The following is a 25,189-nucleotide window of genomic DNA, read 5'->3' as shown; positions in this document are numbered from 1 at the left end:
GCCCGAAACGTCAGCCTTCCTGCTCCTCTGATGCTGCTTGGCCTGCTGTGTTCATCCAGCTCTACACCTTGTTATCTCAGATTCTCCAGCATCAGCAGTTCCTGCTATCTCTGCCAACATGAATGGCCTGTTTCTAGGCTGAACATTCTACACAATGGATGATAATGAAGTCACATAAAGTAACATTGCTGCATAATTGCCAGTTCAAATCTCAAGATTTCATAGAATCATAGAATCCCTACAGTGTGGAAACAGGTCATTCGGCCCAACAAGTCCACACAAGTTTCAGTTTGTGTCTTCCCAAAAACTCGTGTTATCCGTCATGGAATATATATTTCATGAAGTCATCGTGTGTACATCACATACATTGTCCAATTTCAACTGATATTAACACTGGACAAGTCAGATCCCAAAGTGAAACCTGGCTTGATAAATCCCTGACTATGTTTTTTTTCAAAGCATGGAGGTCAATTCTGAATATTTTCTCAAGAGTTTGCAAATGTATCTTTTATGCAAATAATAAAATGTTTACTAACAAAACTTACTATTACTTTGACTTCAGAGCAAACATAGTAGTTCCCTAAATTCAGTTTTCAGTCGTTATGTAGGATTAATTAATCCTGCTTCCATTCTCTGGCAAAGCCTAACTGATTGATTTACTGATTTTTTCCCCCAATTGTTGTAAAGACTCATTAAAAATGTATATATACAAACAGGTGTCCAAACTTTCTAGCACCAAGCTCACAAAAAAATCTAAAAATGTCTTCCTGTTATTAACACAAAATTACAAAAGATAAATGAAACTTAAAAATTACATACTGTTCCTAACAAAATAAGCATTTCTGTTTACTATTAAACAATAGAATGTGTCTGCCATGCTTTAATTAAAAAGAAATGAAGTAGCCCAGTATACTTATTTTCTCTCTTTCCTAGATAATAAGTTTTATTTTATTCTTTCGTGGAGTATGAACAAATTTAGCATTTATTTCCGGTCTCTATTAACATTTGAGAAAGTCGCTGTGGGCTTCTAGACCTGTTACAGATTATCTGGTGTAGATACACCCACAGTTGTTCGGAAAGACGATCCGGGTTTTGGTGCAGATTCTGAGAAACAACGCCGATACAGATCCAAGTTAAGACATTGTGTGATTAAGGTCAGTATCTAATTATTAATTGTTAAGTTCGCTATAATATTGGCTACATGAATAATATGTATGAACTGAATTTAAGTGTTTTCTAAAATTTCACAAATTCTGAAGATGATTGTTCACTTACTGTTACAGATGTGCTCAGCTAGTTTTTCTGCATTTCCTGAGTCCTCTCCTTGTGTTACAAGACCAATTTCTTTGACTATTAAAAAAAATTAAAAAGATATTTTTTTTTAACGGCTGCTGTTACACATCAATCAGCATGATAGAAATGAAATAACTAAAATGCCATAAATCTGCAAACACATCAGCCAAAAGCACTGGGGCAACTTTCTTCCAGGAAATAGTGACTACTGGACAACATTACACTTTTTCCAATCTAGGTTTAAATGCTTAGCTTTGTTTCTCTTTTATTTCCGAATTACTTTTTAAATACTTAAGTACAATTATAGATCTTAAATCAACGTTCTAAGCAAAGCAGCTACTACTGTATTCTAATTTTATTATTTAGATGCACAGGCACCAACACTTCTTTGATGCCTGTTTCCTCTTTACACCTCCTTACATGAGCCAGTTTAGTCCTTTGCTGCGTTATAGTTTAAAAAGTATTTCATCAAAGTTGGCAAGATGGTGGCTGAGTAAGAAGCTCCAGCCAGAGCTCTTCTGCTCCGCCCATTCTTTTTCTTTTTTTTCCTCTCTTTCTTTCCTACTTTCTACATGTTTTTTCAACTAATCACTTGGACTTACCCGGAAGGGAATGGAGGAGCTGGCGACTCCTGGGGGCAAATCCCGGAGCGGAGGCTGGCGGGGAGAATTGAATCCCAGAGTGACTGGCGATGGTAAGCAGTCCCGGAGTGCTGGCCGGTGCAGGGAAGCAGCCCCGGGCGGTGGCTGGTGTGCGGAAGTGGTGCCAGAGAAAACTTACCTTGGAGCAGCTGAGAGCCTGTGCAGAGCATAGTAGAAGCGTGGAGTGGTGCAGGGACAGTTGTTGGACTGGGGTGTGGTGGAGGCACTCAGACCGTATGTGGAAGTCCCTACGCTGAGCTACTGCAATGTAATGTTCATTTGTAATTTGTTCACCTGACTGTAATGCCTATCCTTTTAACTGTGTCTTATTTCTAACTTATACTATGAATCACTGTAAAGTAATGCAACTACTTTTCTTTTTTAATCCTCGTTTTTTGTATCTAAGATTTGTACCTAGGTACTTGTACCTAAGATGGCACGATAAGACATGACATTGTAAAATTTTTCACTGTACTCCTGTACTTGAGTATATGTGACAATAAAGGACATTCTATTCTATTCTATTATTAGTGATCCTTGACCATTAATAGTAATAAAAGTGATAAGTTACTGATTTACAGCTACCTGTGGGGGCAAACAGACAATCCAAACCTATTGTCACCTAATTTCCAGATACGCGCTTGGTCAGAAAACACTGCATAATGATTAGGATAATTCAGTTCCATGATCCAAGGGTAGCAGATTCAGTTAAAATGCCCAGAGCACATACCACCATCCAGACTTGATTAATGATCATTATACAAGGGCAGAAATTGAGTCCATGATATTCTTGCCAGTTATGTCTAGCCTACTACTTACTAAATAAAGTAACTAACTTAAATCAAGATCTATATATTAAAGGCTGTTCCCTTAATAGTTCAGTGGTTAAGTTCACTCTAAATGCTCAGTCATACGTATCATGAAGAATCATACAACATGACAACACAAAAGGAGCCCATGAAGTGTGAGATGATGCAATTTGGTAGGAAGAACGTTGGAAGACAATATAAAAGAATGGTAAAGGGTGGAAAAGCAGATGAACCTGACTGTATATGTGCACAGGCCATTGAAGATAACAGGACAGATCGAGACAGCAGTGAGTAAAACATATAGTATCCTCAGTTTTATTAATAGGGGTAACACAAAAAAGAGGTAATGTTGAATTTGTATAGGATACTTGTTAAACCTCAGCTAAAGTACAGCATGCAATTCTGGGTGCCACATTATAGGAAGAAAGTGAATGCAATGGAGAGAGTACAGAAACTAAAACAGAAGTTGCTCGAAAAGCTCAGCAGGTCTGGCAGCATCTGTGAAGAAAAAAATCAGAGTTAACATTTCAGGACTGGTGACCTGAAATGTTAACTCGGATGTTTTCTTCATAAATGCTGCCTGACCTGCTGAGCTTTTCCAGCAACTTCTGTCTTTGTTCCTGATTTACAGAATCCACAGTTCTTTTGGACAGACTACTGAAGTGATTTACAAGAATTATTCAGGGATGAGAAAATTCAATAATTTTGCAGAGTTTGGGACTGTTCTCCTTGGGGAGAAGAAAGCTAAGTGAATATTGTTTTTCAAAATCATAATGGGCTGGATAGAGTGGAAAGGGAGAAACTGTTCCCGCTTATACAAGGATAAAGAACAAGAGGGAGATTTAAAGTGATTTGCAAAGAAGCCTGGGTGATATCAGAAAAAATATTTTCACTCAGCGAGTAGTTAGGTTCTGAAATACACTGCCTGGAAGGTAGAGGCAGGTTCAACTGAGGCATCAAGAAGGCAGAGGATGATTATTTGAATAAAACTAATGTGCAATGGTATGGAGAGAAAAGCAGGAGGTAATGATGCTCATTTGAAGTGGCAGTGTAGGCACAATGGGCTGAATGCTGACCTTCTGTGCCATAAGACTTCTGTGATTCTGCCATTCATTCTGACCATTGAGTTTACACCAGATCTTTCATAAAGAAATCCAGCTAAACTCACTACCCTGATCTTTCCTGATATCCCTCCATTCTTTTCTTCATCAAGTATTATCAAATTATCTTATTGCTTTGAATCTGTATCCATCACCCCATCAGTGGTACATTCAAGTCACTTATGCCTACTCTGCAATCACACGAAAAGTGTGCCCTCAGGTTATCAATCTTCCATTCAGTCCAGGTTTGATCCCTTGTTGCTGCCTAGCTAACTGATCTCAGCTAAAGTTGTAATTGGGCACTACTACGTCCTTGGGTAAGAAAAGGAAAAAATACAGCCACGCCTATTATCAAGTTCATTTCTACTAGAAAGTACATAATATTGTGCTACCTGTTGATTTTAATCATGCAAGCATGCAGCTATTACTAAATGAGTACTTGCTTGTGGGTGGGGGTGAATATTGAATATCAAAGACTCTGCTTAAAGGAGAGACACAAGTTAAAGACTTTTGCAAGCACAAATGTGGCAGAAACAAGCACTATGAAATGCCAATTTCTTTGATATTGTCTTGGGGTATTTGGTACAGGCAATACTGAGGAGGAAGCACTTCCTGTTCCTCCTATATTGTCTTTAATGTAATAAAATGCCACAAGGGCACTTCATGGGATAAAACAATACTTGATTTTAAGTCACACAAGCAGATATTAAGGCAGAAAGGCTTGATCAAATAGGGAACTTTTAAGAACTGTTTTAAAGGGAGGAAACAAAAGATGGAGCTGTTTAGAATGGCTAGTACAAGAGGCCAATTAGCCCATTGTGTTTGTACAAGCTTTCTGCAAGAACAATTCAGCTTGTTCCACTCCTCTCTTTCTTCCATAGCCTCATAATTTCTTTTTTCTTCATTTTTACTCAATTTCCTTTTGAAAACCATGAGTGGATCTGCCTCCACTACACTATCAGGCATTGCATTCCAAAACGTAACATGTTGTGTATAGAAGATATGCCTGATGTTGCCATTTGTATTTTGCCATTCACCTTATACTGTTCTATGGTGCTTGACTTTTCTATAAGGTGGTGAATTTCAGAGGTTAGGACCTAGACAACATATTGTTATTGAGTGATTCAACACACTAGATATAAAAATCAGCTCTTTTTCAGCTAACGTAAGCATTTTATGCATAAGGCAATACTTTAAAAAATTCAGTTGCAATTTACCTGCATAATGTAGGCCCTGATGCTTTCTGTTCTACTATCCTTCCACTATCTTGCTTTTTCCCAACTGTCCCTTAATAGACCTCTAGCATTTTGATAAACCTTGGTCCTTGCCTGGTAATTACACTTAAAGATGTAGCAGTAGTCTGAATTGGCATTACAATTTGCAAGATCACGATAAGCACCCAAACTTCACTTTCACAGTATGTAAATTTACCAGAGTACTGATTAATAATATTTGCTTACTTGCTCTGACTGTTATTGCGCATGCATATACGATACGCACAAAACTAAGTTTTCTTACCCAATTTGGCTGTAGATTTTCCGACAACATAGACAGATTTTTCTTTCCACTTGTCTTTTAAGAAGTTATTATTCCACTCTATTATCAATAAAAATGGAGATTTGGAAACATGATGAAATATATTAAGATTTTTGATACAACATTCTATCTTTATGTCAACAGCTTTCCTAATCATTACTAAATCTATAGAATCAAATAAAAAAAATCAGTGAACATATTTATTATAGTAGAACCAATAATATGCTTCAAAATATATGTATGCATTATGTAGATATAAAGTACGTACAACTTGTTGGATCCATAATAATTTCATTGTGTAATAATCATAATAATCTTTAAGCACAAAAACAATTATCATTCTTCTCCTACTCAGAGATGCAAGATTATAGTACTTCACACTTCATTCCTTATTCCAGATTATAGCAGGCTAGATTTTGCAGTCAGCAGCGAAGCAATTTATAATTTACAGATAGCAAATACATGGTTTAGATACGTACATTGGATTAAGATAAAAGCTAAAATGTTGTAACTTTTTTTAATTTTAGCATTATGTGGAATTTCTTATAATGGATAAATTTGATATTTGAGATTATAATTAGTTTTTTAGTTGACAGAACTTGCGTTTTGCTGAAAAAAGACACATTTGTCAAAGGCTTTTACATTGCACTCATCAGGTCAATTCACAACTTTACCAATTTAAGGGGGAAATACCAACATTTATATTGCAGGAGAGAAGCATGTTGTTGTTCGCACATAAAAACAACAGCGAGTGAACTCAAGTTACCCAAGCCCTAGCTGGTTAGCAAAGTGGGTTGATTGGAAAAGGCATCGCCAAATGAGATTTCACCAGTTAATGATGATTGACAGTTAGCTGTTAGGCTTTGTTCAAATTTTAAACCAGGCAGATTAACTTTGATTGGATAATCAGCAAACGGTTGTTACCTATTTTGTAGTCTTGAAAAAGGCATGTTTCATGTTTTTTATGACTGCAAATAACAGGGCCCTGTGTATTAATATACGGAGCTTCTAGTACACACAGTGTACTATAGTGTGCCACACTATAAGCCCAACTAACAATTGTAAATTGGCTGTTAGAGTAATTCTTTGCACACCCAGGATTCTCATGCAAATATTGTCCAAATGAATTGTGATTCTGCAATGCTGAAAACTATTGATTTTCCCCTTAAATTAGACTATTAGAATAGTCTAGATGAATGCTGCAACAAAATCTGTCTTTTTTCACCAAATATAAAATTACTCTTTCAGGGATACTTAGCAGTAATTTATGAACTTGTTATATCATTAAAAACCTAGTTACAGTACATTCAATAAAATATAACTTTATAAAGGATTTTTACAGGGTTCACTATTGCACACTTTGAGCATAAGATCACTTTTGGATTTTCACATTTAATTGCACGTGTTCATGTTCCAGAAGCTGCTGTCAATTTCAAAGGAGTAATGGCATTGATCACAATTATGTAATCCGGGCTATGATGATTGCAATACTTTCTCTAATAACAAACTCTGAGCAATTTTAATAGTAAAATACCACCGTGAGCTAATAAAACAGAGAATTGCAAATGCTGGAGATCTGAAACAAAAACAAACAGAAATTGCTGGAGAAACTCAATAGGCTTGGTAACATTTGTGGAAAGAAAACACAGTTAACATTTCAAGTCCAGTGACCCTTCTTCACAACTGTTTGAAATGTTTACTGCAAAATTGTTGCGGTCTCTTACTTGCTGCTGTATAATGAGGCACACATTTTGAGACTATCAGATGAAATGTAGGCAAGAGATTTCTGCTGACAGTGTGGAGACCAACACCATGCAAAGGTGTAGATGTCAACAACTTACAGTCACTACTTATCTGATTGCCTGTTCCCACTTATCTATTAAATTTGTGATGAAGAAGTCTTATTTGAAATATTAACTTATATTAGCATAAGGTGGACATGTGTATAATGAACTTTTCGAACAAAAAGCACTTGCTACAGCAGGACAAATGTATTTGCATAGAACACTGGATGCTTTACCTGGAGACTGAGTACAAGACTTCCGGAGAGAGGTCCCATGACTTTGTTTACGGGTGTAAAACTATATTGGTTTCAACACAGATAGTTGGACAGGACCTGTCAGAAGGGCAACAGCCTTCACCCTTCCCTGCTTTCTCTGAAACAACTTTCTTCAATGTTTGTGTATGTGTGTGTGTACATTTTAAACCTTTTGTTAATAAGCTTTGCTCAAGTAAGTTTTTTTTGCAGTAAACTAGTTCTTTATTTGTTAAACAAAGCAGCCTGAATGACTTGTTTCTAAGACTGAGCATTTTCCAGTCTTCTCTATATATAACTAGCAATATCAGCTTCCTTTTAAATTATAATTTTGTTATGCCCAGTAGGGGTCAGGACTAGGAAAGGAATCAGACCACTCCTCTTACTGGACCATAACAAAGTATATTGTTTGTGTTTCTGCTTTTTCTGACAGATTTGTCAAAACATTTTCAAATGTGATTGCACTGACTGAGTAGAGTACTGAATGTAAAGAATTGATTAAATTTTATTAATAAAGCATGCCTTAAGTACAGCAACATTTGAGGAAAGCTGACATGAAACCATTTAAACACACATTATGTTTGGAATAGATAATCAAATTTCTAAACTGGATAGTTGTATCTGATGTGTTTTTAGAAAACTAGACATTCCATTCATCTGTCTAACTCTATAAAAGGCATCTGGATGGGTACATGAATAGGAAGGGTTTAGAGGGATATGGGCCAAATGCAAGCAAATAGGACTACATTTATTTACGATATCTGGTCGGCATGGATGAGTTGGACTGAAAGGTCTGTTTCCATGCTGTATATCTCTGGTTTTGCTTGTGTAACTTAAGAGAAACTGCTTCCAGTGGCACAAGGGTCAGTAGCCAGAGGTTGCAGACTTAAGGTGATGGGAAAAGAACTACAAACCATGAGGATATTTTTTCTTATGCAGAGAGTTGTCATGATATAGAATACGTTCCTTGAAAAGGTGGTGGAAACAGACACATTAGTAACTTTAAGGAGAACTGGATGAATACCTGATGGGGAAAGAAAAGCTTATGGGAAAGAATAGAGACATGGGACGACTGCTAATCTCTTTCAAAGAGCTCTCTCAGGCATAATGCACTGTATGGCCTCCCTCTGTGCTTTAATATTCTCTAGTTCTAATCATGTTTAGGATTTGAGCATTGCTGACCACAAGCTCCAAGTTGCCCCAAAGAAGGTCTTTTTCTTGGAGAACTGCAATTATTGTGATGAAGGTGTTCAAATAAAACTGATAGGGAATAAAACTGTAGGATCCACATTTTCTTAAAATAAAAGTAAAACACAAAAGCATTTAGGATCTAAAGCAAAACTGTTTTAGGAGTTCTGAACAACTTTGAACAACAATATCAAATCAGTTTTTGACCTTATCTGCTCTAAGGACAACAACCCAACTTTTCCACTTTCTTTAGATAACCGAAGTCCACAATGCGTGGTAGTGTTATAGCAAGTCTCTTGAGTAAATTCTCTAATGTCTCTCTAAAATATAACTTTGAGCAGGTGGTAGAGTTGTTAGTACTTTGTATCTTTCATGATGCTTTCTGTTGTCTCATGTAGGCTGAGTGTTGGCTGAGTGGAATGAGTTACATATTGACAGGAAGTCAAAACTATTAACAAAAGAAGGTAAAACCACACGCAAGAATGCATGTTCTGAAACAGTATGCAAATTGAGCATTCTCTGATTGAGTATTACCTCACTTGATTTGTGGAAGGTATTGTCTTAAAGCAATTTAAAGTTATTAAAAACTACTGGCACAATTTATTCATCACTTACCTTCTCTGATAGCCTTTTCACCCAAACATAATGTCACAGCCTCAACAGCTCTGGGACTGGTAAATATCAGACCACCATAAGCTTCAGGATGTGAAAGCTACATACAGATTAGAATGAAACTGTGTTACTGTAGAATTAATTGCTTATGAGAAACATTTTGAGTGGCTCTGTTTGCCTCTTTGTGCACTAAATTTACAATTATAAATTAATCTCTGCCTCACATCATCTTCTACAAAACCAGTTTTAGTTCGTAGGCTGTATGTTAAAATTATTTCTTTTACGAAATGTAGCTCTGTACTGAACACAGGAAATACAATTTAAATGGCTGTTACAACATAATGATAATTCAAATGTGAATTGGACAATTATTTGAATCAATTATCATTCAAACTATTCAGACTATTATGGTTCTAAAACTGTCACTTGAATCTCACTTAGATGCAGCTTGGAAACAGACCCTTCAGTCCAACTAAACTTGTACCCTCTAGTCTTAGATGCATCTGCCATAGAGGAAGAGATTAACATGATCTACTCTGTCCAAACCTCAATCAGAACCCCCTCAGCCTCCTCTGCTCCAAGGAAAGCATCTCAGCCTCATAACTGCATCGTTTCATCCTAGGCAACATTCTGGTGAATCTCCTATGCACTCTCTCCAATGCAATCACATTCTTCTGATAGTGTGGCGACCAGAACTGCACACACTATTTCATCTGTGGCCCAACTAATGTACTATGAAGTTGTAATAAGACTTCCCTGCTCCAATGTTCTGCTCTTCAGCTAATCAAGGCAAGCATCCAGTATGCCTTCTTCATCACCCTGTCTACCTGTGCTGAAATCTTTGGAGATCTAAAGGCTTGTACAGCAAGTTCCCTTTGTTGCTGAATACTCCCTCGGAACCTACGATTCATTCTGTATATCCTTCCCTTATTAGATCTCCTAAAATGCATCATCTTGCATGTATCAGATTAAAGTCCATCTGCCATTGCTCTTACCAAATGATCAATACCAGACTGTAGCCTGACACCATCCTCCTCACTATCAACAACACCACCAATTTTAATGTCATCCACAAACTTACTAATTGTACTTCCAAATTCACAAAAGTTATTAATGTAAATAACAAACGGCAAGGATCCCAACACCAAATCCGGTGGCACATGGCTGGTCACAGACTCCCGATAACAAAAACAAGCCTTCATCATCAGTATCTGCTGCCTATTTGTAACCCAATTTTGGATCTAATTTGCCAACTTGCCTTGGATTCCATGGGCTTTTATCTTCTAGACTAGCTTTCCATGTGGGATCTTGTCAAAGGCCTTATTGAAGTCAAGTAAACCACATTAAATATTTGATGAGGGTAGTGCAGTTAATCACCTTTTCAAAAAAACTCAATTAAATTAGTCTGACAGGTTCTCCCACTAACAAGTCTGTGCTGACAATCCCTGATCAATGCCTGTCTTTCAAGTATTGATTAATGCTGTCATTCAGGAATTTTTCCAATAATTTCCCTACCACTGATGTCAGACTAACTCTAAACTCAAGTGAAATTCAGTAAAATGGAGCAGTTGAAATGAATAGCACAGCTGTATTATGTGCACACAGGAGGGGGACAAGGAACAGGAAGATACTTTGATGTGGGTTTGATTAAGAGGAGCAAGAAGAGGCTGTTGTAGAGCACAAACACTTTTCTGTATATACTATATCACGTTACTCATGGAAACTAGGGAGAGACATATGTTTAGGATAGTGAGAGGAGAGATTCGGTTTAGTGTGTTAGGGAAGGGGAGAGAAGCTACGGAAGCAATTGATCAGAGTCTCAGTCCTCATGACCAAGGAATTGATGAGCTCTTCTATGTTGTCCTTGCAAGAGAAGGTGGAGGACGGTGGGGCCACCAAACCACACACCATCCGGACTTGGAAACATTTCACTATCTCTTCAGTGTCACTGGGTCAAAATCATGGAATTCCCTCCCTAACAGCATTGTGGGTGTACTTTCAGTGCAAGAATGACAAGCAATTCACTACCGCCGTCTCAAAGGCAACTAGAGTGGGGGGAAGAGAGTGATGGTGAAAAGCAGGGGTGAACAAAGAAGTTGGAGGAGGCGGGGCAGACACAGCATGGGAAGGGGGAGGCAGTGGAGGAGAGAGAATGGTGGGGAGGAGGGAGGAAAGAATAGAGGATGTCAGGGAGAGGAAGAACCCAGTACCTTCCCATTGTAGGAGGAATTAAGAGGAAGGCAGAACCTGACAATGGTCCAGCCACAGCTGATGATACATGTCCACTATTACTGTTCAAATCTGTTAACCCTCTAGCATGAAACAAAGGGGAAATAAAGTCCTCCTACCTAATGGGGCCATAAAATATTTTTAATGAGAGAGCACCTCTGATGTGCTTCTTGCTGTATCAATAATATTGCATATTTAACTTAAGCAAAAATGTACTTTACATAATCCCAGTAACAGATTAATATCTCTCTTTGTATATTGTTGTTGCACAATTCTGATTTACAGGTGACACCACTTTAGTACATGTACTAACTTTAGGAGAAAAGATATGGTGGTTCAGTGGTTAGCACTACTGCCTCACAACGCCGGGGACCTGGGTTTGATTCCACCCTCAGGCAACTGTCTGTGTGGAGTTTGTACATTCTCCCTGTGTCTGCGTGGGTTTCCTTTGGGTGCTCTGGTTTCTTCCCATGGTCCAAAGATGTGCGGATTAGGTGGACTGGCTGTGTTAAATTGCCCCATAGTGTCCAGGGATGTGTAGGCTAGGTGGATTAGCCATGAGAAATGCAGGGTTACAGGGGTAGATTAGGGCAATGGGTCTGGGTGGGATGCTCTTCATAGGGGTCAGTGTGGATTTGATGGGCCGAATGGCCTGCTTCCACAATGTAGAGATTCTATGATTCAACTTGCACGATATTTGTAAGTGTATGAGCAAATAACTGCAGATGTCAGAATCTGTACTAAAAATAAAAAATGCTGGAGATCACAGCTGGTTAGACAACATCCATGGACAGAAAGCAAGCTAAGAAAGAGCTCTGATGAAGAGTCATCTAGACTCGAAACGTCAGCTTGCTTTCTCTCCACTGGTTATTGGTATGTCATTTACATGTTTATTTAATTAATGTCTCTAGCATTCATGAACCAAGGACATACAGCAGTGATGTGAGGAAAGGAAAAGTTCAAAGAATTGCATTAATTCTTGCTAATGACAAAGAATTATATTCTTCCTCATTTGAGAAATGAAGAAAAAAAGTGTTTTTTCGTATTGTTGACAACAAATTAACAAAAATGTAAAAGTACCCAAAAGTATATTATAAGAATGAATACGGCACTGATATGCACAACAATGGCATCTCGTACTCATTTTATATTTAGTAATCTGAAATCCAATTGGCTTATCTGGAATCCCGATTAGCTACATATGACTAGAGACTAAAGTATTGTACAAATTTGATGTAAAATGTACAGCACTGAACTTTATCAAAAAGAATGAAACAAATATAAATATAATATAAATACAAATAAAATTAATGTATCCCATGGAAAATTGTTTTTACTCTGATATATTTTAAAATGTTATAGTCTTCAAAAATAGACTTTTTGCATAGAAAAATGCATTGTAAAATGCTGAACTATCCAGACCTCAAGGTAAAAGTACAAGTATTTAGTTCATTGCACATTGACTAACAGGGTAGTTGAGCACAGTTTACAGGAAGTATACAAAACTTTACATTCGGCCTACAGTACAAGAACAGGGAGATTACATTTGAACTGTATAAAACACTAGTTAGACCATAGCTAGAGACTTGCATACAGCTTTGGTCACTGGATTACAGGAAAGATCATTCTTGAGAGGGCAAGTGGAGGTTTACAAAGATGTTGCCAGTATGGAGCTTTTTAATGATGAGGAAAGATTAGATACACTCGAGTTGTTTCATTTCAACAGATGAGGCTGAGGAGAGTATTAGTTGAAGTAGATAATATTATGAGGAGCCTAGACAAAGTGAATAGTAAGGACCAATTTCTGCTGGCATGGAGGTTAACAACCAAGATGCATAGGTTTAACGTGACTAGCATAAGGAGTAAGGGAGGGTTTAGGAGTACTTTATTTCAACAAAATCACGGTGGGATCCTCAAACTAACTTTCTGAAAGGGTGGTTAAAAGAACCCTAATTGCATTTGCAAAATATTTGGACATGCACGAGGCACTGTAAATTACATAGCTATGAACCAAGAGCTCAAACATGGGTTAGAGTGGATAGCTTTTATTCGTTTTCACAGGCACATTGGGTCAAACGGACTTTTTTCCCTTAATAATCAGAAATCCGTCTATATCATGAATATACTTATTAAACCAGGATTGACAGCATTCTGCAGTAAAGAATCCCACAGATTTAGTAGTCGGAGATTAGAAGTTCCTCCTCATCTCAGTTCTAACTGGATGACCCCTTACTCTGAGACGATGTCCTTTAGTTTAACTTTCCCACAAGGGGAAGCAACCTCTCCACGTCTACCTTGTCAAGCCCTGTAATAATTTTATATGTTTGAATAAGGTCTCTTCTCATTCTTCTAAACTTCATTGAGAACAAGCCCAACTTACTGAATCTCTCCTTATGAGAAAAATCTCTCCACACCCAGGATCAAACTAATAAGCCTTCTTAGGACTGACTCCAATGTCAATATATCTTTTCTTAGATAAGGAGAACAAAACTGTTCACAGTATTTAGGCTCTGTCTGACTAGTGCCTTATATTGTTTTAGCAAGACTTATTTTTATACTTCATTCCCTTTGGAATAAAGGCCAAAATTCCATTTGCCTTCTTTATTATCTGCTAAACCGAATGCTAGATTTTAGTGAGTCATACAATAGGACCCCCAAATCCTCTGTGCTGCAGCTCTCTGCAGTCTTTCCAAAGTTACGTAATATTCCAACCTTTCTATTCTTCCTACCAAAGTGCATAAAGTAATTCTTCAAATCATTTCAAATTTACAAACTCTAATACAACTTCTGCTGGTCACAACATGACAACTTTAGTGGGTATTGTGTTATAATTTCAAATCACTTGCATTTTAGTATCTGAAAACTAACACAAAGTCAATAATTATTAAAAATTTTACCTTCTTTGATAAGTCCTGAAGCGATATAAATTCAAATGACAAAACAGGAATTAAAGTTGCTTGAAGGCCATGTGAAATAAACTCCTGATAACAAAAACAATTCAAATTTGATTATGCGATAGAAATTCTCATTCCTTTTCATATAAAACTGCATAATTGAGCTTACACTGTCGTTATTCAAGTAAAATCTTGCACGCAAAATGTCTCCTCCAAAAGTACATTAGATATACATTGATTAATCAAGATGTTTTGCATTAAGGTTGTATTTATAAAAATCTGTATTATTTTGAATAAGTATTTGCATACAATAACATTTGAAGAATTATAGAGATATAAAAGATCAAAAGTAACATTTTCCCGGCCACTTACCTGAACATAAGGATCAGGTCCCAATTCTCCTTCTTTGGGTTCTTTAAGCAAAAGGACTTTCATTTCTCACACTTCGTCAGAATTGCTAACATCAATAGGATTACAAATAACTAAATTGCTTGGTGCGCAGGACTGTAAACTGAAATGTACAGACACACATTTTGTATAACAAGATAAGTGTGTCAAATAGTCAACGATGCCTCCATTTTGCAGCAACGCCCTGTTTTAAGGATTGGATAACAATATCTAAGGGTTTCATTCAAATTCAAATGATAAAGATTTACACTGCTGTCTGTGAACTACCCACTTCAACAAATTTTTTTTTACGATAAGACTTTTTTGTTAACACTAGTTTCTGTCTCCATCTCATCTTTCTAGGAAATGTTGCTTCAGACACTCAAAGAGGTGGCTGGGTATAAAAAGCAAAATGTAGCAAATGTATGAAGAAATAATTGTACAATACATAGTGTATATTCGAATCCATTACTGCAATTAATAAAGCATTTAACACACAGGTTAGATGAATACTGCTAAATACCATACCAATGTTTCTTAGTATCATTGTCAATGGGGTGAAGATGTAATATTTAATTATTTGAATATGCCGGTTTGACAAAACTTGTGTTAGTTAAGTCTGTGTCTTCGGCTAAATTTTCACTTGCCTAGGAATGGTGAGGATATTTGTAACTCACTCAATTCCATCTTGTCAGCCACGTACTGGGCATTGAATCTTGAATTTTTCTCAACTGTACTGTTGTTTGATGTTATGGCAACATACTTAATGAGATACTGGAGATTCATGTTTCTACAGTGCATTCCTCATTTTAAGTTTGTCACACCTTTTCTATCAATTCCTTTGCTTTCACTTACTGTACCTCACACAATTACTTCCATTTCCTGTGTGTATTTATTTCTGTCCATTCATTCTACATGTACTTGATCATGCTCTGTTCTTTTCTCACTGTTTCTTGGATTTTACAGGGCACCAGTCTCTGCATCCTCAGCTAAAAAGTAGATGGATGGGGAGCCCACTAATGATCTTGATGGTTGTCCCACAGCAAATTAACACTGGAAGCAGGGTTAATTGCTTTAAAGTGAGACTTCTTTTGGTTTCTCAGGAGGAAAGGTATTGGCCAATCAGTAGCTCTGTAGACTAAGCAACACCAGCTGGGCATACTGGCCAATGCTATTGCTATGGACAGTCATATCATGTTGAAGAGTCCTGGTAATTCTGGAGTTGGGGATCTCAGTGAGGGAGTGAGGTGGTTGGGAGGCTGGGTTCATGAGACCAGGGATCAGATGATACATGGGGTTGGCCTAGAGGACTTGCAATGGAGTTCTCCACAACCCCTTCAACTGTACTCCTTGCCTGACACCAGCCTATGCAATTAAAGCTTACTGGGTTTCCCACATGATGTCAGCCTCCCCTAGTACAGGTGAAATAATAATGGCAGAGGAATCCTCAAAAGGCCCAAGGGCAGGTGGACAGCAGATGTCTCCCCAACAGTAAAATTTTAGAAATGTCATGAGGTGGCCGAAAGATCAACTGCTTGATTTTACACACTTCCTACCTTGACAGAAACCAGAAGTGGCAGGGATAGCAAGGCAAGTTAATTGTAGGAGGAACCTTATAAAATTGCCAACAATAATTGCAAACCTGAAGATTTGGAGAATTTTACAATTCAGCAAAGAAGGACAAAGAAATTGTTACAAAAACAGAGAATGGAATGAATGTAAGTAGCAAGAAACATAAAACAGATTGTAAAATCCTTTGAAGATAAGTAAAAAGGAAACGATTAGTGAAGACAAATGGGAGTCCATTATAGTCAGAGACAGATGAATTTATAAACAAGACAGAAATGACAGAGAAACCAAATAAGTACTTTTTGTCTGTCTTTACAGAAGAAGGCAAAAGAAGTTTCCCTGAAATAATGAAGATCCAGAAGTCCAGTGACCAATTGTAGAACTGAAAGAAATTAGTGTTAGTAAAATTATAGTATTTTGGAAATTAATCGGACTGAGAGTTGACAAACCCCTGGGGCCCAATGACCTTCAAAGAGATACCTAGAGAGATAGTAGATGCATTAGTGATTACTTTTTAAAAATTCTGCTAATTCTGCAATGGTGCCTACAGATTGGAAGATTGAAAACTTAACCAGACTATTTAAGAAAGAAAGGAGAGGGAAAACATCACAGCTTTATTAGTTTGCACCAGTAGCAGGTAAAATACTAGACTCTGTTTTAAAAAATGTTTTTACTAGGTATTTAGAAAACGATTGTCTGATTGGACAGAGTCAACATAGATTTATGAAGGGGAAATCAGATTTGACAAATGTGATGGAGATTTTGATGATGCTACTAGCAGATAACAAGTGGTTATGGTGTATTTGGATTTTCAGAAGACCTTTGATAAAGTCTCACATAGGAAGTTGCAAACAAGATTAAAGTGCATGACACTAGAGATATTGTGCACCAATGATTAAATATTGGTTAACACACAGAAAGCTGACAGTAGGAATGAATGGTTCATTCTCAAGTTGGTAGGGTATCTCATTGCTTAGGCCCCAGCTGTTCATAATCTGTATCAATGATCTGGGGACCAATTATAATATTTCAAGTTTGCAAATGATTCAAATGGGAATGTGAGCTGTGAGGGGGAGGCAATGAGGCTTTAGGAAATTTAGACTGAATCCGTACACAAGAGCATGGCAGATGGAATATAACATTGATATGTAAGAGTTTATCCACTTTGGTAGGAGGAACAAAGGTACAGAATATTGCATTAATGGTGAGTGATTGGAAAATGTTGAAATCTAAAAAGACCTAGATGTCCTTGATCATAGCTCACTGAAAGCTAGTATGCATCTGCAGCAAGCAATTCAGAAAGCAAATCGACTGTTGGTCTTTATCACAAGAGAATGTGAGCACAGGAGTTAAGGAGTCTTGTTCAGTGTACAGAAAACTGGTGAGACCACTAGAGTATTGTACACAGTTCTGATCCTCTTGGCATAGGATTACAGTAAGGTTTACCAGATTGGTTTATGGGATGCTAAGACTGTCCGATGAGGAGGGATTGAGCAGACTGGGCCTGCATTCTCTGGAGTTTAGAAGACTGAGAGGTGATCTGCTAGGTACTTACAAAATTCTTAAAGGGATCGACAGGTGTGAAGTAGAAAAGATGTTTCTCGAGGTCTCAATCCAGCGGATGTTGCCTCAGAATAAAAGCCAAACCACTTAGGATTGAGATGAGAAGAAATTTCTTGACCTGGAGGGTGGTGAATCTTTGGAATTCTCCACCTTAGAGGGTGGAGAAGTTCAGTCTTTAAGTAAATTAAAGACAGGGATTGATAGATTTCTAGTTACTAGTGACACGTAGGAATTGGGAGAAAGTGTGAGAATATGGGATTGAGATAGATGATCAGCTATTATCTGAAATAGCAGAACAGGTTTGAGGGGCTCCAATGTTCCTATTGTCATATGTTCCAGACCTGTTTTGGGGAGTAAAATCCAGCTCACTGTGTGTTTTATCTGTGTGCTTATTCTGTGTACCTAATTGTACCTGAATCTGTCACCAATCTCAAAAAAAAGTAACTTGAAATGTTGTCCCACATCAATATTTTTATCTATTTCTCAGTCAATCCACATACTGTGTTTCTTCATGCCAGATAATGCAACGCCATATGCTGTTTTCACTGTGGCTACTATATATTTGATTCACCTTTACCTGCCCACAATGTGGCCAACAACAACAAAGCATCCTGGAAGTTGGTGTAGGATACATGCACAAATCTCACTAATTCTATAGAATGACACTTCAAGATGTCAATTTGAATTAAGGTGATGTGACTATGGTACTTAACAGCAAGTTTCTATTAATAATTTGGTGCAGGCAATTCAAGAAGCACTGTTTTGGTTTGGGGATTTAATTTATAGCCTGGGAGCTATATCCATTATATTTATTCTAACTTTTTCCCAGCTTGAATACAAGTTGCAACGTGAAAAATTACATTCTTAAACTTTCCAACAATAAGAACTCATTAGTCATGAGGCTAATAGCCTTTCCTTGGTTGTTGATGGCTAACATTGCAGCTGCCACTAAGCTCCTTTTTGAAATGATCCAAATGCTTTGCTAGATAGGAGTACCAGTAAAATAGTTAATTCAGCACTATAGTGTTTAATAAGTTCATTTCGGTTCAGGTTAATGCAGCTTTTTGGAGCAGCAACAATGCCAGACCCATATCCAAGATCTTGATTTCTTATTCATAGCGTGATTATTAGTGCTGGTGTATCAATTGAATTGGTGGAGGAGACTGCGGTAGCTACCCATCGCTGGGGAGAGGTCCCACCTCTTGAAGCTGCTGACCAACCTGATTAACTGACAGCTCCAGAAGTCACTTTGGCTCCTGTCCACCGACCACGGTATGGGAGTGAGCTCAGAGATGGGTGGGAAGGTGGTGAGGTTGGCACCCATCCAAATTTACATGTCCACTCTGCCAAAAACACGCCCAGGAGGTGCATGTAAAATTCAGACCATATCTTGCAATGCTTCTCTCTGTGGTTCGCTTTGTGTATATGAATATTGATCTTTCTGTTGCTCATTCAGAGTACTTTATGCCACTCAGTGTCATTTCCTACTTTGTACATATCTCAGTCACTCAACATACAGTCCCTTTGCATGCCTTTGTCAATGTGATATTCTGTAAGCACCTGTAGTTCAATAGTTAACTGTCACTCTTACTCAGTATGTAGCTGGGCGTCAGTCTTCTGCTAGATAGGTGTCACTCAGTTTATGCGGCTCTATATGTAACTGAAATTCATACTGTTTTATCCTTGTACCACTCACCTGATATGTACCTCTCTCTCAGTCTGTCACTTCTCATTCTCTTGATTCTTTCACTGTTTCTAAATTATCAGTCTAGTTGTCTGACATCTAACAACAGAAATCACTTCCAATTAAATATTGGGAAGATTGAAACCATTGTCTTCAGTCACTACCACAAATTCCATTTCATCACGCTCCACGGCAACTGTCTGAAGCTGAACCAAATTATTCATAACATTAGCAGAATATCTGACCTCAATACAGGTTTCAGACTATATATCTGCCATCACCAAGACTGTCTGATTTCTAACTCCATAGCATCACCACTACCTCAGTGCATCTGCTGGCACACTGATCCACACTTTTGTTATTTCTAGACTCGACTAGTCTAAAAAGCTCCTGGCTTCCTTTCCACATTCCAAAATCTTAAGCTCATCCAAAATTCTGCAGTGTTCTTGCATTAGTCTTATTCACTCATCAATCCTTTATTTGCCAAATTGTACTTGCTTCTGGTCAAACTACTCCTAAGTTTTAAAATTCGAAACCTTTTCAAATCCCTCCATGGCCTCTCTCTGGAATTGCCTCCAGACTCTCTCTGTGTTTCTGACTGTACATTTCTGTCACTTTGTTTCACTGTCAACTATAAATGGATCAAAGGATATGGGGCAAAGGCAGGAACAAGGTATCGATTTGGATCATCAGCCATGATTATTCTGAATGGCACAGCAGGCTCGAAGGGCTGAGCGGCCTATTCTGGCTCCTTTTTTCTATGGTTCTATGTCAATGTTTCTACACGGATGCTCAGTGGTCAGCACTGCTGCCTCACAGCGCCAGGGGCCGGGGTTCGATTCCAACCTCGGGTGACTGTCTGTGTGGAGTTTGCACATTCTCCCCGTGTCTGCATGGGTTTCCTCCCACAGTCCAAAGATGTGCAGGGTAAGTGGATTGGCCATGCTAAATTGCCCATAGTGTTCAGGGATGTGTAGATTAGGGGGATGGGTCTGGGTGGGATGCTCTGAGGGTCGGTGTGGATCTGTTGGGCCGAAGGGCCTGTTTCCACTGTAGGGATTCTATGATTTTCTACTCCTTTGATCATTTTGAACTGTCACATTGTCTACATTTCTGACTGTAGCTTTTTGCATATTTCAGACTGGTGCTCTGAGTATTGTCACTCTCTATATTTCTAACTGTCACTATGTATGTACTTCAGACTATCCATCTCTATGTATATCTGACACTTTCTGCATATTTCAGATAGTCCTTCTGAGTGTCAGCTATATACCCAGAGATTATCACTCACTCTTTAAATTACTTACTATCATTGACTATGTATTTGATGGTCACTGTACATTTTGGACTGTCCTTCTCCCTACATATTTTAGACCATCCCTCCCTGTATTTCAAATGTATCTTTATAATTCAGACTGTCCCTCTCTATGTAAGAAGGATCTCTATATTACAGGCGGTTTCTTTTTATATTACAAAAGGGACCTTTATATTCCAGAAGTCTCTCTCTTTATTAACAAAAGGTACCTATATATTTCATACTGTCCCATCTCTGCATTGTAGGTGGATCTCTGTATTTCTCTGCATACGTCACACTATCCCTCTCCCTGCATTTTAGATTGATCCCTATATTAGTTTGCTCTCTCTACCACATACTGCATCCTGCCTGTGCTCCCTAGATTTCAGACTGTGCCGATTATATTCCTTCTGCAACTATATTCCAGATCGCCTCGATAGTATTCCAGACTACCCCTCCCCTTGACATTCCAGACACTCCCACATATTCCAGACACCCCTATATTACACATCCCCTCCCTATAATCCAGGCCCCTTCATGATATTCCAGACCACTCCCTATATTCCAGTCCCCACCATTTCCAGACTCCTTCCTATATCCAGACCCCTACATATTCCAAATCGTACCCCATATTCCGAAGATTCCTCTAAATTCCAGACCCGCCCCATTTTCCAGATCCACCCCTATAATCCAGACTCCCCCAATATTTCAACCCTCTCTATATTCCAGATCTGCCCTTATATCTGAGTCCACTATATTTCAGTGACACCCTATGTTCAGTCTCCCTTACATTCCAGATGCCCTCTATATTTCAGTTCCGCCTACCAAGAGTCCAGTCCCTACCTATAATCCAGATCCCCCCTACATTTCAGTCCCTCCCTGTATTCCACATCCACCCTATATTCTCATCCCCCATATTCCAGTCCCCACAATTATATTCCAACTCCCCACTTTATACCAGATCCCCTCTCTATTCCTGTTTCTACTATGTTCCAGTGCTTCCCTATATTCAGTCCCCTATATTCCAGTACTTCTCTATATCCCAGATGGCCCTACGTTCCAGTCCCCAATGTTTCAGTCCTTGCCAAATTCCAGATCCACCCTATATTCTCAACTCCAATATACGCGTCCCTACACCTTTATTCCAGATTCCCCCTTTATTTCAGTCCTTCCTTAGATCCCCACTCTATTCCAGTTCCTACTATGTTCCAGTACTTCTCTATATTCAGTCCCCAATATTCCAGTATCTCTCTGCACTCCAGATCCCCCCATATTTCAGTAAACCCCTAGATTCCAGATCCACCCTGTATTCTAATCCTGCTATATTCCAGTTTCCCCAACTACTTTTCAAATCCCTAATTTATTCCAGTCCCTCTCTGTATTTCAGATTAACCCTACATTCTAGTCCCCCTATATTCCAGATCCTCTCTTCTATTTCAGTCCCCTACATTCAAGTTACTCCCTATGTTCAGTACCACCTACATTCCAAATCCCCCCCCCTATATTTCCAGTCCTCCTCTATTCCCGTACTCCCATTTTCCAGATTCCTTTCTATTCCAAACCACTACATTCCATGGTCCCACCACCCCCATATTCCAGTCCTCCCTATATCCCAGTTGCTCTCTATTCCGAGGATAACAAGGTGTGGAGCTGGATGAACACAGCAGGCCAGGCAGCATCAGACGAGTAGGAAAGCATGACGTTTCGGGTGTGGACCCTTCTTCAGAAATCTCCTCTCTATTCCTGTTCCCCCTCTCCCACTATTCCAGATCCGCCCTATATTTACAATACTGTAGATTTATTTCTCACTCACTGCCAAGGAGTTCCCACCGATGACGTCACCGCAGGCCGCCCGCTCTGGGGTCGAAGGTCATGAGTGGGCAGCGCCGAGTGCTCCCTGCACCCAACGGCAGCTTTAATCTGACACTCACAAAAAGAGGCGTTTCTTCACACTTCACACGATACGGAATCAAAGATGATTTTCGCGGCAAGTGGGAATGGTTGTCACGGTTTAGAGCAATGATTTCCGGCTGTGGAAGAGGCCCCCGGGGAGTGTAGTTCCGCTGACGCTGCGCTCTGGAAGATGGCGTCTTCGGCCAAACGGCGGCAGCTGGACCCGGCAGTAGAGGAGTCGGGGGGAAGTGGAACGGAGGAAGAGTCCGGGGACAGCAGCGAAGAATCGGAGCCGGAAATACAGCAAGTGAGAAAAATAACGGCCGACCCAACCGTCACCGCCCGCGAGACGGGGTTAGAACCCGAGCGCGAGCAACCACTTGGGGGGGGATGGGGAGTACAGAGAGTGAGGGAGACTGTAAGATATAGGAGGTGAACTAGGCCATTCAGTCCATCGAATCTTCTCCAACATGGCTGATGTCTTTCTCAATCCCATTCTCCTGCCTTCTGTTCTCCCCATCCCCATCTCCACCATAAGAGATAGCAAGAACTGCAGATGTTGGCGTCAGCGACAATACAGTGTGCAGCTGGAGGAACACAGCAGACCAGGCAGCATCAGAGGAACAACTTTCCTGCTGCTCTGATGCTGCCTGGCTCCCTGTGTTCCTCCACTTCCACACTGTATTATCCCCACCATAACCTTTCATCCCTTTACTAATCAAGAACTTATCTGTCTCTTTTCAAGAGTGAGAGAGATGGATATGGACAGAGTGGGAAAGGAAAAGGTCGGGATAGATAAGATGGAGTAGTGGAGACTGGGTGGTTTGAGGGAAATGGGAAAGGGAAGTGGGACGGAGGAGAGGGTAGTTGGGCAGGGGGCAAGAGTTGGAGGATGGTAAGACAGGGAAGGGGACAAGAAATTGGAGGAAGGGAAGAAAAGGAGGGGGCAAGAAAGGTGAGAGAGCCCAATTGATTAGGATCACCTCCACCTTAATCACTCGATTCACCATCTCTGTGTTGCAAAATACACTGCAGCCATTCACCAAGGTTCCTTCTCAACTTCCCAAACTCATTTGCCAAATTGGTCGCATTTTCAAGTTGCTTGTGTTGAAAATACGTATTCATTCTTTTACTGTCACGGTGGTAAATACTAGAGCCCCCTATGTAACCACAGTAGTGCAAGGTGGCATCTTGCCACCACCTTGGTAATTACAGATAGGGTAAACAATACTGACTTTGCCAGTGGTGTCCCACGATCTATGGTGTTAATGCCTGCATATGTTTACAAATATTTCTATTCTGCAGGAAGTGCAAGTAGATTTTGAAGCGCATGCCATATCTGACAATGATCATAATGGAATCAAGAGACTGTTACAACAGGTAACTTGGAAAATGTGAGATTTTTTTAGATGTAGGTTTTGTGTGGCTAATTTAGTGCCAATTTACAACAGTTTTAATGCTGTATTTCATTGTTGTTCCTTTCGCAGTTATTTCTCAAGGCTAGTATCAACATCACTGAATTAGCTAACATCATAATTCAACAAAATCATGTTGGAAGTGTTATTCGGGTAAGTCAACTGCGTTGACTTTGTTCTTAAGTACTATGATAGAGTACCTGATCAAAACTAAGAAAGATAATAATAGCTTTTTTCCCCGCTTGATCTTCACATTTTTTTTAATAGATTTCGAACTTGAAGATTGACCTTAATGTTACAAATAAATTTGGTTTCTCGTTGGTCAAATTAGTTCATAAAAATTGCAGATCATGATAGAGTCTGGTTAGGCATGTTTTGCTAATTCTGGATTATTCTCTCCACCTGCAGTATTTCATATATTTGATATGATTTAACCAACATAAACATGAGACCTATTCATAGATGCTGATTTATGAGCAGACGGCATTAGTATCACTGCGATGACTTTCTTATGAAATGCAACTATTATTTGTAAACTTGTTTCAGAGCTGTGATCTACCAGTTGAGTTTGTACAGCAATTGGTACTGTTCAAGGTATATAATTGGCATGATTGCCTACATGTGAAAGTTATATTCTCCTCCAACATTTTAGAAAGAAATCTTGTTACTGCTACTTATCAGATTTTATAGGTATCCTCTCAGGCCAATTATACAATGAGAATAGTTTGTTGGTAATTTGAAGTAGTGCTCCTTTCACTCGGGGGTCAAAACATCACAACAAAAAGTGTTGGAGTACAAAGCAAATCAGTGATCTGAAGAAGAAAGTTGGATTAATGTTTCATGCATGATGCTTTGATAATTACTTCATTACTGTCAGCGCAAATTTTTTGCCCTGACAGTTGTGTTCATAATAATGATTTTGGAATGTGCTACTGGAGGTATCTTAAAAATTAAGATGAGAATGGTTCTTGATTTACTAATCTGACTGCTTGATATTATTAACACACATTGCACAGTTTGGTGCCATGTGAATCTTATTCACATGTG

The 25,189-nt window shown here is 38.9% G+C and overlaps 2 protein-coding genes across 5 annotated transcripts in view; one reads left to right on the top strand and one right to left on the bottom strand.

The window, feature by feature from the left end:
* The window catches only part of uros (uroporphyrinogen III synthase), a 34,244-nt gene extending 11,479 nt beyond the window's left edge, over positions 1 to 22,765 (bottom strand). For all 4 annotated transcript variants that reach the window (XM_048609127.1, XM_048609128.1, XM_048609129.1 and 1 more), the window contains exons 1-6: positions 22,648 to 22,765; positions 14,710 to 14,929; positions 14,341 to 14,424; positions 9,218 to 9,314; positions 5,362 to 5,439; positions 1,276 to 1,350 (exon numbers count right to left, since the gene is read on the bottom strand). In XM_048609127.1, coding sequence (XP_048465084.1) covers positions 1,276 to 1,350; positions 5,362 to 5,439; positions 9,218 to 9,314; positions 14,341 to 14,424; positions 14,710 to 14,772 — 397 coding nt within the window. In that variant the 5' untranslated portion in view covers positions 14,773 to 14,929; positions 22,648 to 22,765. The remainder of the gene's footprint in view (positions 1 to 1,275; positions 1,351 to 5,361; positions 5,440 to 9,217; positions 9,315 to 14,340; positions 14,425 to 14,709; positions 14,930 to 22,647) is intronic.
* Positions 22,766 to 22,917: 152 nt separating this feature from the next.
* The window catches only part of LOC125485614 (protein BCCIP homolog), a 3,644-nt gene continuing 1,372 nt past the window's right edge, over positions 22,918 to 25,189 (top strand). Inside the window, exons 1-3 of the mRNA XM_048609185.1 lie at positions 22,918 to 23,034; positions 24,033 to 24,107; positions 24,215 to 24,295. Of these exons, the coding sequence (XP_048465142.1) occupies positions 22,918 to 23,034; positions 24,033 to 24,107; positions 24,215 to 24,295 (273 nt within the window). The remainder of the gene's footprint in view (positions 23,035 to 24,032; positions 24,108 to 24,214; positions 24,296 to 25,189) is intronic.

This window comes from Rhincodon typus, chromosome 20 (genome assembly GCF_021869965.1).
Source record: "Rhincodon typus isolate 14 chromosome 20, sRhiTyp1.1, whole genome shotgun sequence".
NCBI lineage: Eukaryota > Metazoa > Chordata > Chondrichthyes > Orectolobiformes > Rhincodontidae > Rhincodon > Rhincodon typus.
The sequence above is the reverse complement of the archived record's forward strand: the minus strand, read 5'-3'. Positions and strand labels throughout refer to the sequence as shown.